The 21,013-nt window shown below is 30.2% G+C and overlaps 2 protein-coding genes across 14 annotated transcripts in view; one reads left to right on the top strand and one right to left on the bottom strand.

The window, feature by feature from the left end:
• The window catches only part of BBS4 (Bardet-Biedl syndrome 4), a 53,831-nt gene extending 50,316 nt beyond the window's left edge, over positions 1-3,515 (top strand). For all 6 annotated transcript variants that reach the window (XM_076509733.1, XM_076511988.1, XM_076511155.1 and 3 more), the window contains one exon: positions 1,601-3,515. In XM_076509733.1, coding sequence (XP_076365848.1) covers positions 1,601-1,756 — 156 coding nt within the window. In that variant the 3' untranslated portion in view covers positions 1,757-3,515. The remainder of the gene's footprint in view (positions 1-1,600) is intronic.
• Positions 1,939-20,936, bottom strand: fand (Pre-mRNA-splicing factor SYF1 fand). 8 transcript variants are annotated; one of them, XR_013029635.1, is made up of 3 exons: positions 20,886-20,928; positions 6,221-11,398; positions 1,939-4,581 (listed from the first exon to the last, which is right to left on the bottom strand). XR_013029635.1 is itself a non-coding variant. In XM_076504431.1 (2 exons), exon 2 carries the CDS (start codon positions 16,316-16,318, stop codon positions 13,760-13,762), a length of 2,559 nt encoding a protein of 852 aa, XP_076360546.1. In that variant the 5' UTR covers positions 16,319-16,341; positions 20,886-20,936; the 3' UTR covers positions 13,244-13,759. The 8 variants fall into 8 exon arrangements, 2 of the variants coding, with proteins under 2 accessions (XP_076360546.1, XP_076361404.1); XR_013029497.1 differs by having other exon boundaries at positions 1,939-6,311; positions 11,295-11,398; XR_013029848.1 differs by having other exon boundaries at positions 1,939-6,311; positions 11,303-11,398; positions 20,886-20,910.
• Between the last annotated feature and the right edge of the window lie 77 nt (positions 20,937-21,013).

Genomic DNA, 21,013 nt, shown 5'->3' with positions numbered 1-21,013 from the left:
TACTTCTTCTGTGTAATAATAGTCACAGTAGTAATAAGGGGGATTGTTCCAGTTCTGTCCTTTTTGCTATCTCCTGTTTTATTATATGCCAAGGATATTGCTTTTTTGGGTGGTTTTGGTCACTTTTTCTGTTGGGGAATTTAATTTTTATTATATAGACATCTTTTCAGTATTGGATGTTTTGTTTCTGGATTGATAGTTCAAAGCTAACACGTACCATGCTCAAGAATTGGAGTGGATCTAGATTACCCTCTGGTCTCTTGATTTTGAGGTGAAGATAGTATGGTCCTCATCTTATCCATGCGGGGAATGTCAGTTCCCAATGGCATGGGTTTTGGATATAGTCAACCTACTAAGTACAGTCTATCATTCCATACTCACTCTACACATTGATGCACATTCATTATTTTTCTCATTTTTATACTTTAGGGGATTAAGTTACATGTATATTTACAAAGTCAGGATCACTATCTTTTCACAGTTCTTTTCTGCTTGGATGTGCTTCCCTCTTTTCTGCCTTTATATACTACACATTTCATGAATGGGCAAAGATTATACCTTTTCAGAAGTGGTGCAATTCCCCTTATTAGATCTTTGGATCTGGTTCTTCCATTTCTAGAGGTTTCCATGAAACGATTTATTTATTTTTTTTTTTTTTGGGGGGGTGAAGAGAAGAAGGGGTTCTGTTTTTCCCTAACACCATTCCTGCTACTTAATCAATGTAAAATTCTAGCTAATCTTGTGAGAAGGGGAAGTATCAACCAGAAGTTATAATTTTCCTGTACTGAAAATGTATTCCCAAAGTATTTCCTTCTTCTGGTGCTTACTTCTTCTGTCAAGCCTTGAAGTTATAGTTCGGTATAGGCATATAGAGGGAATCACATGCATCAGGTATGTTATGTTACTATTGGTGGAGAAGTTACACATGATGATGTACATGAGGGACATATTTGAATCATTTGATTTCATTAGGGGGGAGCAGAAAGCAGCTTACAAAAAACCAAACATACTCCTTTTAAGCAGGAAGAGTTAAAAATAAAGTATACAGGCATTCAAACTTCTTATTATATGTATAATTTTGTTCAAAATTGCAAGGACTACATGCATGATGTAACAAAGTTGAACAATTCATTTATTAAATAGAAACTAAACTTTGAAGAGCTATTACAATAGATCTAAAGTTCATTCTTAGGTTTTAGTTGTATGGATGTTAAAACAGTTATAAGTACTTTTTTATATGCAAAAACGGCTCGTTTGGGTTGAGAAAATATTTTACATAGAAGCCGTTTTTGCATATAAATTTCTCAACAAGTGGGTTTCTCGACATCACTGAGTTATAAGTACTATACAATTCTTTATTTTCATTGTGTGAAATGTTTTTTGATGCTTTGTATATCTATAAAAATCATTGTCCTATCTCATCACTTAGCTGTTTGTAAAAGTATTATCAACTTGATTCACATATTTTAATCCTTGATTTTTGCATATTTCAAATAGATCTTTGTTTCACAGAGTGAAAATAATAGAAAACGTTTTTTTTGGTTTTCGGTAAGTTTCATTGTGTATATATAAATAAGGCAGAGTACGTTTATGATTTCAGGTTATTCAATCAGCTACTAAGTTGGCTGAGCTGCTTCAGATTACAGATCGTCCTGTGTGGCAATACGATGCAATACAACCGGCCCTTGAGCAGACTAATGCTCCTCCATTATCAGAAGAAAATTCTGTTGATGCAGATTATTGTGAAGAAAAATAAACACTTTTTATATATAGGATTATGATAATCATAACTGAGCAAATGAGATATGATTAGAATGTTTCACATTATAACCTAACGTTTTCAAATCACAAACTGTAAGCACTAAATATTTTTCTAAAGATATAAAAGGTTAATTAATCACAAAGTACAATTATTTTAATTTTTTGTTTATTATTTAGAAATTTTATGGAAAATATGCTGTGATATGACAATCTGTTGTGATCCCTAGTAACTATTTCAGAAGTCTGAACTTGATTAATCAACATAATAAAGTGTGAATGTAGTAAATTTATTATGACAAACATTTCTTTGATATTGGGAAACATACAAGAAGATTTATGGTACATATTAGATTAAAATATCTTGTAAAATAATACTTAAAACAATCTTTGTCACACCAAGTTTGCTGCACATTTCATGTGTTATGATAGTTAACATTAATTGTGAAACTAGGTCTACAGATAAAGCACACTTGTATAACCATACTGACTAGGAGAATGGTTTAATTCTTCTCTAAATTTGTTTATGTGCAGACATAAGAAGTTCAGTGGCAGTGTTGATAAGACATAAAATAGATTGATATGAAATAACTACTAGAGATAATAGAAGCTTGTAGAAAATTAGGGAACTTTATTTCATTTAATACTTAATTTTACTGAAACCAAAACAGATATACAAAATAAAAATTAATATACCATTGTATCAACTTTTAAGCCACAATCAATTTTATGTTAAGCACCTCTAACTTGTATAATTTTGAAATTAATATTGTAAAATTAAATGCATTGTTAATGACTTCATTACAGAGGTTTTATGAATAATATTTTTGTTGTATTGTTATAATGTATCATTTTACCTTTTAGCAATTAAATGAAAACTGTTTATTACCATTAGATACTTATTGAGTAAAATCATTTGTAAATAATATCTTCAAATTTTGTGTATTGTATTTTGTTGGGTTATAAAGCACAAAATGTATTTGAATGTTTGAAAATATACTTTTGCTTACTTGTAGTAAAGTTAACTCAAGTTCTAAACCTTTTTAACTAGGGCTTGCAGTTTACTTAATAAAATATCTCAAAATCTGCCCTTGAAATTTAATGTGTTAAGTGTTAATAAATAGTGGAAAAGCACAACAGTTGATCAGATTTTATTGTTGCACATACAAAAGTTCTTTGATCCTGAAGCTGTATCATGAGGTACTTGTGGCAAGATATCATTAAATATACTCAAAATGTATTACTACATAACTAAATTAATAATATTTATCTCTTTCCAAAATGGAAGCTTCCTGGCAGCTCAGTAGGAAGTATGAGAACATATCATATTAAAAATGAGGTTTTGCTACAAGTAATGTGCAAAGCACAGATAGCTCAATGTGATAGTCAACAAACAAATCAAAATATTATTGTTACTTAACCAAGTAAAACACAGATAGTCTTAAAAATTGATTGGGTGTGCCTATTTAGATACAGTATTAATACTAATGCATTACGAGTATTATTTCTGTGTGTTGAATCCATCCAAGAAATATCCATTAAATGTAGAAAAATAGTATTTATGGTATTAGGACATCAAAATATATATACATCAGCTGTATTTCAGATTATTACATTTCTTATAATGGTTGCTATACTGAAGTGTTACAGCATGTAAAGATTTGTTTAGAACATGCCAATATATGCAAAAATCATGTTTACATTTGTTTTTCTAACTAGTACTGTATGCACAAATCCAAATAAAAAGTAAAAATAAATTTGCCGATTTGTTCTATGACTCAATTTAACACATATATTACTCGCATTTAAATAATAGCTTATAATGAACACCATTCAGTACATAAAAGTAATGCCAGTGCCATATAATGATAATTTTTTTTTATAATAACAGAAATACCATATGAGTCTGTTTATAAAGTATTTCTTTTTAAAATATTTATTCAATGCTTTCATATTAGTGCTAAGTATTACACTTTTGTGTTTTTGCCCAAGTGCTTTGTACACACAAATATGACATAACTCATTTATAATATTATTTGCATTGTGATTGTGTAAGTCAGTACTTTAAAAATAATTTTTGATTAGTCATCTAATTTTTTTAACATGAAATTTCCTATATGTTTACGTACATATAATAAGGCTTAGTTGTTATATTTTTATTGCATGACTTTACATAAATGTTTGTAAAATAAATATTTTCATAAAATATAACTATTACTTAGTAACCATTCACATATTAAACTGAAACATCATAAACATAATTTATTATGTTCACAGTCTTTCTACTTTTGTTGAATGGGTTTGATAACAACTACTCAGGGTCCTACCTTAAGTTTTATTTATTTACTAACCTTATTCTGTAATATTTTTGTTGTTAATCTTCATGTGAGACCTGTAAAGAACTAATTTTTTATGAAATACAATTTTTGTTTCTTAATCTGATAACAAAACAAGAAATTTATTGTAATTAGAAATAAAAAAACAAAAATTGAAATTTCTGGAATTACTTTAGTGTTTGTGATACAATGGTCACTTATTTCAAGCATAAACAATAATTACACTGTCAGTCATTTCATACAAATAACAATGTAAGCTAACTTTGTAGGTATTTTAGAGTATTCAATAATTTGCAGTTGAGTTGAAGTCAGTCAACACAATATTGTTTTAAAATTCAATTAAAATCATTTTATGAATGTAGAGTTATTAGCTGCAGGAGTTGCCCAGAGTGGATAGGTTTAGGTAATAATTTCCTTTCATACACCACTTGGTCCAGTGTATCAACCTACAAAGTCCAATTGAGGTTTCTCCAAAGATCACAGAGTACTTTGTGAACAAAGAAATTTTTTACTTTTATATACAAGATATTATCATCTTTGTATTGTAATGACTTGTTACACATCTCAAACTATAAAAACTTTAAACATCACAAAATGCAGGAGCCTCATTGATTGCCCCGAGAGAATGATTGCAACTACTGTAAGATTAAAGAATTTCAAACTTTGAGAGTTCGATATTTCTTTTTTCAAAACATGTTGAATAGATCATTAAGTGTTGCCTTTGTCTAGAAAATTTTGCTGGAATATAATAGGGGAAAACCCCATAATAATGGGCAGAACCGTTTGAAAGAACTAATATTGCTGGTGGAAATGACTTGAGTTTTATGTCAGATGCACTCCTTAATACTTAAAAAGATACATTATTCTGGGCAAATTTCTGTGTGAATGACTGCAAAATGTGATTGTGACACATATAGTGATAGTTCTGACTAACCAAAGAAATCAAGATAATCTTTGATCAACATTTACCTTATTCCAGTAGACTAAAATCTTGTGTAGAACAGCAGAAATTTTGATGATTGTTAAATTTCACACAGTGGTTTTGTCTTTAATAGAAAAATTTGAGTAAATTCATGTTAAATTTATAACTGTTGTTATACATTATGATCTTGTGCAAAAAGAAAAAGAATATTAAGAGAACTGAAACTTTGAATACAAGTGGAAGTATGGGACTTATTATAAGATGCTCACTAGTTACAGCCTCAGGGAACTTTGACTAAAACATTGATCCACATTTTCTTCACTTACATAAGAAAAAGAAGTAGAGAAGGAAGTACAAGTGTTAAGGAAAAGTTAAAGCAAAAAGAAGATGATATTAGTTTGATTTCCATAGATAAAAGCTGAGGAATTTGAGGTTTGTACTCAATTTTTACAAATGTTAATTTTGCATAGTAAAGCTAAAGAAAAGCAAGAGAAATGTCTCAAAATTAGAAAAGAACTCGATGAATAGATGATACAGTTAATAAATGTGTGAAGTTAGCAACTCCAATTTTTATACTTTAATAAAATTCTTTGTGACACTTCAGAATTTACTTCGTTTGATATATTTTGAAATTTTATGAGACTGCTCTAAATTAGTGTATGGAAATTTTCATATTATCTATTAAATGCAATATGCCCTAGCCAAGTGGATATAGATGCCAATGAGAATTGGTGATTTTTAACTCACTCATTTTGAAACAGTGTAACTTCAGTCATTACTAATTGATATTTAAGATTTTAAAACAATGGAATTGACTCTTAAGTACTCTTTCTCAAAACTGCTATAATTACATGATGTTAATACAATTCAAGGATCATATGTGTAAACAGTATTTCTGAATTCATAATTATTAAACTGAATGCTACTACATTATGTATAATAAAACAGCCATTTTTCTCAAGCTTAAAAATGTCAGCTAGTTCTCCTATTCATACTTTTAAAATACCAAAGTAATAAGAATAAATATACACATGGCAAATTCTTTCTTTGTTAACCTGAAGATAACCTAAGAAGGTTGAAATGTTGTTCTTTACTTTATTTTAATTAAAGTTCTAATACCCATACCAACCACCTTCTAAATACAAATACAAATAAATACAAATACACATGTGATTTGGGAAATCAAAAGGCAAAAGTATAAAACCTGATGGCCTGAGCACTTCTAAAGGTTGTCTTATCTTCATCAGAAGCATCATAAATAACTTTACAGTTGCAAGGTTGAACTCATTTGGCTTCTGTGGAGAGCAATATACAGTTTAACAATATTTAGAGTAACTGTGAGCTTTCTTAATACATCTTCACAATAGTTGGTAAGATTTTATTAAGGATTACAAGTATTTTCTACAAAAAAGAATGTTTTAATTAAGTATTTTAACTAAAGGTTTGCATTCTGACTGAATATGTTCTGTATTATCATAAGCATACTGTGCAATGAAATGTTTACAATTTAAGTTGCTCTATTTGAAACATTATTTGAATGTTTAAAAAAACTTCTTTTGGTTATATTCTTAATTGTAAATTTTTATCTTTCACACAGTTTACTTTGATGTTTTATTTTATTTTCCTGTCCTTTAGCATTATTACTTACTTTTGCCTGCTACACTAAACCTGATAAAATGAGGCAGTTTTGGCCCAGCATAGCCAGGTGGTTATAGCACTTGACTCGTAATCTGAGGGTTGCAGAATCGAATCCCTGTCACACCAAACATGCTTGACCTTTCAGCTGTGAGGTGTTATAATGTGATGGTCAGTCCCACTACTCATTGGTAAAAGAGTAGCCCAAGAGTTGGCAGTGGGTGGTGATGACTAGCTACCTTCCCTCATAGCCTTACACTGCTAAATTAGGGATATTAGTGCAGATAGCTCTCGTGTAGCTTTGTGCAAAATTCAAAACAAACCAAACTCAGACAGTTTGGTTTCTATTTTAGAAATTTATTAAATCTTTCTGATATATATTTTAATACATAAATAATACATAATTAACTAAAATAAAATTATATTTTTAAAAAGTATTAAATCTTTCTAACAAGTAATTTGAAGCAAAAATAACACATAATAAACTAAAATAAAAAAACTAAAACCTAAACACAATTTAATTTTAATTGTCTATCTGACCAACATATTTATTGGTTAGAAACAACGCTAAAGTGCAAGCAGCAACAATGCTAAGAGCAGTATGACAAGTTCTCTGTGGAAGTTTTCAAACCAATTTCAAAATAAGTACTGGGGCCTCATATTTTAAAATGTGGTATTTCTATTGATTATAAAGATCTAGTTCAATTAAGTAGAATTAACTGAGAAATCACAACTGAATATGCAGCAAATGGGCACATCATTCATCAAGAGTTCCAAGAAATCTCTTTTCTCTGAACATGTTCTTGAAAGAAGAATGTGTAAAAAGAGGAATTAACCTCGATTCTGTATGTATGTGGAAGTTTAGTGTATGTCATAAAGTTATAAAGTACAGAAGTCATACATTACAGCAGATGATAAGAAATGTGTATCAACAGATGCATACTATTGGTTCATCTTTGCATGTGTAAACCAACTGAAATAACTATTATTAACAATAAAGACATTTATTGGTATTTCAGCAAATTCTGAACACAGCTGGTGATTATATTCCATTTTGTATTATAATACTGTTGGGATTGTTTTTATTTTAATTAGTAGTCTCATACTCATATTATTCAGGGGAAATACTTTTTTTTAATGAAAGTGATGTTTTGACTGCTCTGCTACAGATATTATCAGGCTTAAAATAAATTTATTTAAATAAAGAATTGAGTTCCATGATTACATTTATTTTGTTGTATTTTTACATGTATATGTTGTCATTTCTTGAGTAACCTATTAAAGACAGAGTGATACATCATATGACAGTTGTAACTAGGATAAAGACAATACCTCACCCAACTATTTTTATATATAGTTTACCTTTGTATTTTTTTAAAACATCTTGAAAGTTTGTTCACAATTTCAGGTTTGTTTCCAAGTGAGAATCTAATTAGATAGGTAATATGGTAATTATAGCTTCTATTTTCCAGATGTGAAATTACATATTATTGCATAAAATTGATGCTTCATTAGAAATAAATGATTCTATTTCAATAAAACAGTCAAACACATTTTTCAACCAAATAAAAGAAACTAAAAATTATTAAAAAATGATTGGAAAATATAAAAGACATACAAAAAACAATTTTGTTTGAACACAAAACAAAAAAATGTAACAATCCAATATATGTAAAGAAACCTCAGAGCAATTGCCCACAATTGAAACATCTTTAAAAAAACTTGATATTTATAAAAAGAAAAATTTCGGTGGTAGACTCTGCTAGTGATAAACTATGTGCTGTTGTTCTATGATATATTGTAATGTGTTATTATCTGTGTGTTACTATGTACGACATATCCTGTAATATTATATAATGAATATTATTTGTAATGTAAAATTTAATAAATAAATAAAACAAACTATAAACACTAACTACCACCAACTCATGGACTACTCTAACTGATTAATGGAATGTGATCATCACTTTTATAACATACTCATGGCCCCAAAGTGTTGAGTGCAATTTTTTTGGAAGTAATGGGATACAAAACATGGATCTACAGTTAAGCATGGCCTATACATAAATATAATAACAGTGATAACTCAAGTTAAATTAAAGTAGAAAAATAGAACAATTTATTTTATAATAAATAACATACCAGATTATTTAAATGACTGAAAGCACTTGATTTTAGAAACCACAATGTGAAAACATTAAAATTCCAACAAAAACTTTAAATACAGCTAGGACCTAGGAACACAGTCAATAATGAAAACAAAATTATCTCCAGAGCTCGCTATCAATGTTGCTACTGACTTTGAAATGATGAAAATTAAAAAATTAATTATACTTACAGGTGAAAAAGAAAAGTGCATCGTGATGACTGGAAAATGTGGCTCCTTAAATAAAACTAAATTTTGAAAAGTAATGCTAACAATACTGGAGACCAACCCATTGTTAAAAATATAATAAAACTACTAAACACTGAAAACAAAAAGAAACATCAAAACATCCCTGAACCTTCCTGATAATCATACAAGTTGTACTAGAAGTTAGGGACTATTGAAAATTCATTAACCCACTGTCCAATCTCAATGACAGTGAGTTTAATGAACACAACAAACAGTTGTTCTAACCATACTTATAATTATCCCCTCATATAACATCAGTAATGTCAAATATTTCATCCTAAGAAAAAAAAAACAGTTTATGGAAAAATGAAACTTGTTAGCCTTGATGTTGTAACACTGTATACAAACACTTGAAGAGAGAGTTTTACAGATGATCCAAAAGGGACTAACCAAAAATAACAGACAAAACTTGATTATCTATTGAAACATTATGCCTTCTTATAAAACACTTTAACATACTTTTTCAGATCAATATTAAATAAAAAAAACATATCACATTGTCATGTGCTCATCAGCATTCACCCCAATATCCAACGTATACCTGCCAGAATTTGAAAACAACACCCTTATTCTGAGAAATATAAAACAGCTAAAAAAAATATTGAAGTCACTTCATCCATACATACACAAAAGACCAAAAAGCAAAAACCAGAAAATGACAACCCCTACACATTCACATCAGAGTATCTTACAAACCACTCCAAATTCTAGACATGTTGACAAAGCACTTTTATCAACAGATGAGGTTTATGTATGACAGTAATGTGGAAAATTCTACTTAGCTGAAATTTGGAGAGTGTGACTACTCAATTAAAAGGGTATATATTTTAGCAATAAAAACCCTAGATCCATAGTGAAACCCCATAACTGAATATTGCCTAGAACGATGAGTTTTTCATCCAGACACCACAGATGAGTTGAAAAACAAAAGCATAAAAAAACAGCCTTATTATTTATATTCTAACAAATACCTTGAATAGAGACAAAGGTGTTTAACTTTCAGAAGTATGGAAACCATATCATTTAAACATTGTTTTATCATATACAAAATTATATTTATCATAATCATTGGTACTTAATTTCTCTTTTGATTTTATATAACACAACTGTCATATATATCAAACTATTTAATAGGTTTCTCAAAAAAATTACTACCTACATATGTAGCAATTTCACAAGTTAGATAATCTGAGATAAATGAAATCCTAGAACATGACTTCTTATTTTTATTGCATGCTATGCCACATTAATTTCTGTCTGACAAAAGCCAAAGCAATGAGTCAAAAATTAGTTCTTATCAGTACCTGTATTACTCATTTAAAAATGTGACTTCTCTTGACCATGAAAAATAAACTGTTAGGATTTTACCTCGTGTATTTGTGCTTATAACCATTATTTCATGGAATGGTCTCAGTTATCTCTCATTTAAGGTATTCTGCTATCATTAACTGACACATTTATTGTTACAGGGTTGAGCCATAATACCTTACTTTGTACCACTAACAGTTGTTTTCCTGTAATTTTCCATTTGTTAATTATTTGTCTGTCAATGGACTCCTGTATCATCTAGAATATGGTTTTAGTATAACATGCAAGTCAATAAGTTTTAAAAATAGAAGTTATTTCTTTTAGAATTTCAGGTAATCTGAATACACCCATGTTATGAAATATGATGCTTAAAATCAGAGAACTACAGATTTACAACCTCATTCTAACTAGATGAAATGTTAAATGCTTTAAAGAACCTGAGAAAATTTTAATTTTAACTTTAATCACATTCATGTGTACTAGTCAAAAACTCAAATTATACTAGACCATTCTTTATAAAATACAATGAAAAAGTATGCTAAATAAGACACATATATGTATATATTTTACTCTAGGTGCAAGTATTGGACTTGTCAATTTATAAACATAAATCAGTGAGTTTGAAGTGTTAAAAATCATTGTTATTAACTAAACTTTATGAATTTAATCTACATGTATACTTAATACTGTGTAATTTTAAAGAGATTTTATCTTTATAAATACAATGACAAATTAGTGTTAAAACCCAGAAAAATACTTTATGTAAAAGAAAATATTTTCCTCCAGTTGTAAGCACTGACTTCTCACTCTGTAAACATAAAATGTGTTAAATTTTCGTATCATTAACTTAGTCTTTTGGTAATTTTTCTATACTGGCATAATTATAAAATGTTTGAACTTTAATAGTTATTAAAACTAATAACTGAAAAATGAGTGTTACTTCATTACAATACACGCTTGTTACTTGACATGTCTGTTGAGTTTCTGGCAATGTTTCCTCTCCTAATGTGCTGGAAAATTGCCAGAAATGGTCCTGGGGAAGTCCTAGAATTACAAGTTTGAACAAATTTACTAACTCTGTTGAGGAAAAACAATAGATTTAAACAAACAATGTTGAACTTGAAGAAAGTCATTGAAATTAAACAGTACATTTCTGTAAAACCTAAACAAAATTCAGAAGATGAACGAATGAATCATTAAACAGAACTAAAACATAAGTGTTCATGTGCAAAAAAAATGAAGATAACATGTCTGATATAAAAAGTACATCAATATTTCACCCTGAAATTTGAAACACTAGTGTGTATCTATTTCTGGAAATATTTCCTTTTTACTCAAAGTTGACAATAATTTAAAAGTTACACAACATCTCAAGAAATCAATGAAACCACTGCACTTAATACCTTTTTCTTTGAACACACTCTCTCTGACTAAGGTTAATATTAACTTGAATGTGAGAAAACCACTCGATTTTCAAACATCTTATTTCAGAATTTTAAGTTCAATTCTATCTTTCATGAGAAAACCAAATGTATTGAAAGCAGAACAAATATGGTTGTGGAACTAATAAATAGTTTCCATTGGCTTGCTGTTATAAACATCATTAGCACCATTTAACAACATCCCACCTACTTAGCAATTCACAGATCTACCACCTCCTACATTTAAAATAACATTGTTATTGGAACTACTCACAATGCTGCACTTTACTGGATAAAAAACAAAACAAAAATCAACTGCTAAGTAATCTGAAGTGAAACTTGACAGTGTTCTCTCTGCACTGAACAATGACAACTAGATGCTTCTTTAACCCATCAATCATTTTTCTTTTGTGAAATGATTGTGAAGTTTCATGAGAGAAGTGTTGTTTAATAATAGCACATGAAGTTTAAACCAATAAAATACATAATGAAATTGTGAGCAGTATACTGCAGGTGCTCTATCATGAAGAAGATTTATCTTGAAGGAGAGGTCAAATCAATGGGTGGGTGTGATACTATTTGGTAAACCTCTGAGCTATATTTTGACAAAGGACATGACATATATATATATATTTTTTTTTCAGATCCAGGTTTAGCCACTTACTTATCCCAGGAAAGAAACATGTTGTTGGTACTTCTGGTAAAACCTCACTACTGCTCAATCCCTAATACCTCAAGAGCTTGTTTCCTCTGCTTATCTGAGCCTGAAGGTATTTCAACTGCAAAGCCAAGCTTAAACACTGAAACTTAGCAACAGTTACCACACTTCATGTAAATGAGTTGGTCTGCCTTATAGTATGTTTGAACAAGAAAGTGGTATCCATCATGAAATATCCTTCAAGCATTCAATGGGTAATAAATTAATTACCCATGACATGATGAAATAGCATAAATTAAAGTCAGGCAATATGTTCAATAGTTGGTTAAAATACAATAAAATAATGATATTAATATGCAAGTCGAAGACTCATGAGACTGACTAACCAATATCATAAAAAGTCAATTAACCTATATGTGTGCCAGTAAAACTTTGTAAATACATTTGGAAACAAGAGATAAAAATTCATTTCAAATGCTTGGAAGGAATCATTAGGGGCTAACTGGCTCTACCTTATCAACTGGCCTATATCTGGTTAAACAGTAAACTCTTTTTAACTAAAATTTCACAAGTAAGCTGTGACTGACTTTTACTTACAAAATGTTTTAAACTACTCATAGGTGGTACTTAGTATCTAGTTTACTGTGTAGCAGATAATTAGTTGATGTGAGTTATTTTTTTTTAATTTACAGAAGTTATTTTGAATAACAAGTAAAAGTAAGAATAAAAGATCTTAAACAGTCACTTGGTAATTACAACATTTAGAATACTTAAAATCCAAGTTTTAGCAAAGACAAACAACAAACTGGGGAAGATTCATAAACCTTTTAATCATTGGACATTCTTACACAAAACTGTACACTTCAAGGTAAGTTTATGATTTTTAGCAATACCTTATCATAAACATTATTTAAATACAACTGCATTTGTTAGTTTTAATCATTATAAGCAATTATGATTATCTGATAAAACTATGATCTTAATTCTGTTTATTTGAGAGTATTTACAGCAATATTAAACCTGTTAAAAAGAGTAAAAACTATAAAATGAACTCAAGAGAATTGATGATGGTGATATAAAGTTAACAAATGTCATTCTGTAAAATCTGAACTTGTATCACTAAAGAATAAGATGTCATTGCTCTAATTACACTGTGATTAGTCATGTCTTAAGCTACTCACTTTTATTTAAAATATTTGTTTGTTAAATAAATTTCAATTTGTTATTAGAATGACACCTGTATTATATTTTTTTATGACTAACCTTTTATTATTTCTTAGTATTTGCATACTGAAATATGAGAAAACCTGAATATTATTGTTATTCTTATTCATCATCATCATCTCTCTTTAAGCCAGCAAACACTTCTGTTGGAACAGATCTTCTTTCTACTTGAACTTCTTCCACATTTTCTTCTTCATCTGTATCAAAATCATCATCAATGTTAATTTCTTCAGGGTTTGTTGTTTTACTCATTTCTGCAAGTTCTTCCTCAGCAGTATTTGTTCCTCCACGGACAAACATTATATCCTTTCTTCCAGGCATATGTGGCTGATCATTTTGGGCTTCCTGAGCAAGTGCCTTAGCTTGAGCCTCAAGCTGCTGCATGCTGTTTTCTGGCAAGTTCTCAGGAATTTGTCCAGCAGCAGTAGCTGCAGCATTCAGCATCTGTGCAGACATGAAGTTCACCTGAGTGTTGTAGGTTGCTTGGACACTTCTCTTAATGCGTAACATTTCTCTCACGGTATCTTCATTGCCGTGACGAACCTCAAAGTCTTTCCAAGTTTGCCAAAATTCTACAGTTGTTCTGGGATCACACATCTGGCTACAGTGAGCATAAATGGCTCTTGCACGATCTATCTCCCCAAGTTTTTGCTCAAGATCAGCAAACCTCAAGCACATTTGTTGAGCATAATGATCTGGTAGTGCCTCAATAGCTTTCTCATATATCTGGCGTGTGTAAGTCACTCCATAGATTTCTGCAGCTTTCTTAATATAAATGTTGAACATCTCAAATTGTTCACCAAGTTCAACTGCTCGGGTTGATCTGTCATAAATAGCCATAGCGTGGCGAGCAAGTCCATGTTCTTCCTCAAGTTTGGCATACAGTAAATAAATAGATTTTGCAAATTTGGCTGGACAGCCATCTAAGCATTGCTCAAAAAGATCTCGAGCTCGTTCTAATTTTTGCCCACCATAACGTTTCAAAAATTTTGATAGATAGGTTTTCCAGATGTCATACACATTGGGCCATTTAAAGAGAGCAATGCCTTTTTCATAGGCTTTGAATGCTTCTTCAAAATAACTGTTTTCTTCAAGAAACAAGCCATAGTTAATAATTATTTGGGGTGTTGCTATTTTGAGATCAATAATGCGGTCATATACAGCTTTAGTTGACTTAAATGTACCAAAACTCTCTTCTAAATCAGCATACATGGACCATACTTTCAAAGATTTGTACAACCGAGACTGCACAGGTTCTGTAGAGTCGTTATATGCAATTTTTATAGGTGGAGCAGCAGTCGCTTTTTCCATGAGCTTTAAAGCACCTTCATAATTTTCATGTCTCAGTTCCATTTCTGCCCATTCACACCACACAGCTGCTAAATCTACAACTTTAGTGTAAGCAACATGAGTTCCTTTTTCAAAGATGACTCTAGCATCTTCAATTTGCCCATTTTCTTCATAAAACTTAGCAAATGAAACCCAAAGTTGATAAAGTTTTCCCGAGGCTAACTTGGGGTCTACAGTCTGAACTGCCTCAGTGAAAACATTTACTATCTCTCTTGGTTTCCCTTCAAGAAGTTTTACACGTTTTTGCCACTCATGAACATTATGAGGATTCTGACGAAGCAGCACACTATTCAACAGTAGTGGTCTCCTATCCATCAAGTCTTCAAATCTAGCCAGCCTTAACTCTAATTCAAGCTCATCATCCTCTTCTATTGAGTTAGAATTACTTGTAGTTTCCATTTTTGCACTGATTAGCCTTTCTTCAAACTGAGCATAGGCATCAAAAACTTGTGTAAAATCTCTGACAGTCAACACTGTTTGGATGGCTTCTTCATAGATGTCTCTAGCCCTCTCAAAGTTTCCACTTCGAATATAGTAATCTGCTAATGAATTCCATAATTTTCCAAGCTGATCAGTGTACCGTTGGAGCCCTCCACGAATAATAGAGTCTACTTTTAATGAGTGAACCTTATCAGGATTTTTGGATATCAGATCACATAATTCATTCCACATCTGGTGTTTAGACTTTCCCTCTTTTGAAACAAAATCTTCATTATTAACCAACTCTGTTAACTTGACTGCTGCTTCATCCAACCGTTCCTGCGAACGAAGATATTCAATGTACTCTTCCGTGTTTTCAGGAGTCAGCTTTAAGTAGCGCCTGTATACTCTAACTGCTGTTTCTGGTATTTCATGTTTCTTTACAAAAGAGAGGTACAGAGGCCAAATCCTGTGGTGCTGAGTAATTGGAAGAGCACGTAGAGCACGATCAAAAACTCGTCTCGTTCTTGTTATCTTACACTGATCTATCAGAAACTGACAATAATCAAGCCATATTCTAGGCATCTTATGCATGAACACAAGTGCACGTTCGAATGCAAAATTCACATCTTCATATGCTGGATCTAATATGCATTGGTTTTTCACTTGGTTTCTCCTAAGTTTTAAATAATTGTACCATAACTTGTAGCTTCCAGGTAACTCCTTAAGAGCTCTTTCATAAATCACATTTATGGCTTGTTTTGAGGCATCTTTCTTAAATTCTATATATCTCATCCAATGTTTCACAGAAAAGGGGTTTCTTAAAATCTCCTCTTCATATGGGAGGTCTTCTTCACTGAAGACCAGATCTGAACTCAAAGCTGACTTCATTTTTTGTATCACAAGACAAAAACCTGTTAAAAAATTAATATTATACATATTAAAACTATTTTCATTAAGCTTCATGAATATAACCTGGATTTTTTAACCTACTGCATACATACCAAGCTAAATAGTATCTGTAAACAGATGTATTAAAATTCAATTGTGGGAAAATCCCTAATTTAACTTAAGTACATTAAATCATATTAAAATAATAACATATACACATACATACATACTTTATCATTTGAGTCTGAAGCATTACCAAATTATACTGTAAAGGAACAGATGATGTGGATGATAAAAGATTGGTCAACTTGAAGTCACCTGAAGGCTTCCAACCACCAAGAGAACAATAAAATACAATCTTTACTATCTATAAATTCATATAACTGTGCTTTGATAACATTAATACTGAATATCCTTTAATACTCTTTTACACAATCACCACTAACAGGAATGACATAATTTTGTCTGAAAACAACCATATATCTGGGCTAATATTCATTTGCCATAAACATCAGGTACTTAAGTGTAGTTTTGTAATTCATGTCATTTTAAATTAGGAATTATTCTAAAGACTCTTTTCAGTGTTCTCTAAATAAACAATATTCTTTCTATAGTGAAACCAATACTAAAACTGTTATTCTACGAAACAGCAGAAAAAATTATGAAAAGTATAAATACAAAAGCCTCTTCTGAAATAATTTAAAAAAGAAATTCCAGTATGCAGTAAGTTGTTTTTTGCTTTCAAACCAAAGCTAAACAGATGTCAAAAGACTTCAAAACCTCACACACAGACACAAAAACATTGTTTGTTTATAAGCAGCTACTTTAAATAAAGAGTTGCGGGTTTGAACTGTAATATTTGAAAGTTCACTGAATGTTGATAAGTTTCAGGTAATTAAATCTATTAATGTTGTCCCAATCTTTAAAAAGACCTGAAAGTTTACAAGTAGGCAACTAATACGTATTAATTTGTCTTCTTCACAGATCATTATGAAAGGTATCTTAAAAGTTGCATTTAATAAATGTTATCTAGTGAGGTTTTAAAAAGGATGTTTCTGTCTTAAAAATACACTGTGAGTTGTATAGGACTTTTATTTTCTTGTGGATGTAGTTAACTTTGTTGAGGTGTAGTTAGACTTTTAAAACAAGTAAGAATTCTCAATATCTGTTGCACTTGAAATTATTTTAAAAAGGATTAGAATAAATCTATGAGACATTTTTTATTATCTATATTTTTGTGCACCAGCAATACCAATCATAGGGTGTGGATATACCTGATTCAATTTTATTACTCATCAGGATCTCTACCAGCTTACCCTCAAATTGAAGTTCTTTTGGCATGATTAGAGTAAATTAATTTTCAGACCTTGGGCACAGTCAACTGCAACAGTCAAAAGGGTTTGCCCTCTTGAGTCTAAAACTGTAATTAGATCTCAAGTCAGTCAAGAGATGGCAAAGCTATGAGCTATTTGTACTTGAATGAAAAAAAAAGTTGCTTTATGAGCCACTATGCTGCAGCTAAAAGTTAGAAACTGTTGATTAGTATCTTAAATTCTTATGGAACTGATAGATAAATTAAATAAATTGACCAAAGATCTGTTTATTGGTTATAAATGGGTTAATTTCTGATCAGGAGAATGTGACTCTTCAGTCTTTCAACAGCTTGAAAATACAAATACGACACATTACTTTTCAGCATATACAGTACAGTTGTAATAAAAGGTTTTTTTTCACTACATGAGTACCGACATGCACACAGAGAATAAACTTTATCTCAAATACTGTAGTTTGATAAATGTTCTGCCACAGAATAAATTTGTGTAATTTCTGACTAAGAATATGAGTCAAAGTCTTTAGACATTAACAACAATAAATGCTTATTAAAATAACTGGTATGATCAGAACACTTATAATTTATTTAGTTAAGCTGTTGAAGTGGCTTTCTTCTCTATTTAACTGGTGATTAAGCATTTCATCTACTAATTCAAACTTCTATCATACTTGATAAAGATATACAAAAGTGAATCAAAATGTTATCATTTTACCATGTTGATAATCATTTTAACAATATGAAATTATATAGTACTTGATATTTCTCACAAATGGATGATCAATATTCAGGAATTATCCATAATTGTGTGATTCAAAACTTTTAGGATGTTTAAAAACACAAAGTACATACAATCATATTTTGATCTCTCACATGAACTTACATACCAGCAATGAAAACACACTTTCTAACTCTACAATACAATCAAGAAACATCTATCATATGAAGTATATTATTGAAGAAATCACATTACATTCTAATTACTTCCTTTCTGGTAAAGTATTGTGAGTGACCCATTTACATGTAATTCTTTAGAAAAACAAGAGTTCTGCACTAACTTACTGTATACATATGCTCTTATTTTAAGTCATCTCTTTCCCTTAGTTCTCAGTTAAAGCTTTTTTATGAGAACACAAATTATCCAGGTTTAATTTTTATACATTTGTGAAAAACAAAATACAGATTAATTTTGAAACATACTTTAGATATATCTTCAAAATATAAAAAAGGTTTTAGTCTCACAACTAGTTATATGTGTGTACTAACAATATAAACTAATATTTAGAAGGGATATTATAATGTGTCTATCATTTTGATCTTTGTTGAGCCTCATTCATTCACTTTCTTGACTCTTTTCAAATGTATTGTTTCAGGATATATTACAAAAGAAGAAATAAAAAATAATAACTTTTATTAGCTCCTGGCTAAAAATGTATCATGTTGTATGAAACATTTTCCAGCACTGAATTGAAAGCTGGGCAACAAATAACATCAATGATGGTCACTTGTCAAGGTAACTGTATGTGCATGATGTCATAGTAGATCTTTGCAGACAACAAGTTTTAATTAAAACATACTGATTAATTTGACCTAATTTACAAGTAAGATCAGAAATCTTACCAACATTATATGCAAACTTTGTGTTGAAGTTAGATGAGTGCACATTTTACTTCACACATTTATTGGTATGATCAGATGATAATGGGCTGTTATACTTTGAAATAAAAAAAATTGTAAATCTGATTTATTTATTATTGATTCTTAAAATGAGATCAAAATCTTCACTTTAGTGTTAAAGATTTGCATATAGGCTATATATATTATGCAAAAACACTACTATTAGTTTTTAAGAATATTTTTATGAGCAAGATTTCCCCCAATACATCTTCAACACAAACAACTTTCAATGAAAATTCCTCCTCATCATTAAAAAAACTGGCCAACTTGGGAATATTCTTTTTTCTTTATTACTTGTGGTGTGAGTATGTTTTCTCTTTTGAAATTTCAGATTCAACATAATAACCTTTTTCTAAAATAAAGTTCTTTTTAAGATTTCTTAAAGGGCTGATTTTAACTCTGACAGTATTAATTGGTAGTGTTAATGTAAATTATGCATACAGTATACACAATAACAATTTAAAATAAAGATATGAGAAATATGTATAATTAAATCCACTGATACAAGCTCCCTGAACTTTTAAAATTATTTGAGAAGTCTTGAAGCCTTTATTTTCTAACATGTGATACCTACCTAAGTACTGATCATAAAAAAGGGTGTGCAAATACATGAAGGAGTGCCTCAAGACATTTTTAATAATACCTCGTTTACCATGCTTACCACTAATCCTTTTAAGTAAAAAAAATATGAAAGGAGCAATTCTCAGAAGCTTGCATCTGTAAAAGCACTACCATAATTTTTTAAGGTCATTGCTATTGTTGCTGACAGAAAGCAGCAATATCATCTACTTACTATTTAAACTGACCAGTGATAGTTATTGCTACAAGAAAACTACTGACACCTATATCAACAATTTACATTACCTCCCCTCATCAATCCCAACAGTTCACTATTTATCACAATGACTTAAGTTATCATTATTTGATTGATACAAGTACTAGTGGCAGTAGCAAGGAAGAATATCAACAGATATGTTTTGGGGCAAACTTTTATTTTTTAAGCCAGTCAAAATCACCTTAAAAAGCAACATTTTCATTTTCTGTTTGTACATGTACTAATTAATATCACGCTGTTATCGTATTACTGACTCGCTTAGATTTTCAGTAGCTTGTTTGTTGGGTTAATAGCCACTTTTGTAAGCTATATATTTTCCTTATGACTATGTGAACAACAGCCACAATGCATTGTACAGATACTTAAGTTATCGTGAGATTCTACAGTAACCCTAAGTTTTTAAAATAGGTTTGCTATAGATATACTTTCTGAAGCTACTCAGTTATAGATTCTATCAATGCCACAATTATTGCTGATATTACTGATAGTATAATTTTATATCATATATTCGTATCACCATTCTCAAGTACTTACTTATAGCAAGGCTATTTCCATTCGGTTAAGCCTAACTTCTACTTGTGGCTATTGAATACTTTCTCCTATTTTTACTAATTTAATATGCAAATAGATCATAGTTAAAAATAAGTACCATTTATTAAACAAAACAAATAATTTATTACAACACTCAAAAAATGCTTTAGTTTAAAAATACCTCAAAACATTACCTTATACTTCTTTCTTGGCACTTACTGCCATCTATTAAACATATAAAATTCTTACCTACCGGAAAACTACATAATTTTTCAATATAGTTCAAGAATACTCGTTAGTATAGTATAGTTGAGTGAAATGT

This window comes from Tachypleus tridentatus, chromosome 1, assembly GCF_004210375.1.
Source record: "Tachypleus tridentatus isolate NWPU-2018 chromosome 1, ASM421037v1, whole genome shotgun sequence".
NCBI classification, from domain to species: domain Eukaryota; kingdom Metazoa; phylum Arthropoda; class Merostomata; order Xiphosura; family Limulidae; genus Tachypleus; species Tachypleus tridentatus.
This window is presented reverse-complemented; position numbering and strand designations above follow the sequence as displayed.

What these genes read in the sequence shown, in the direction of transcription:
- fand (XM_076504431.1), bottom strand. Translation starts at nt 16,318, where the DNA reads ATGAAGTCAGCTTTGAGTTCAGATCTGGTCTTCAGTGAAGAAGACCTC.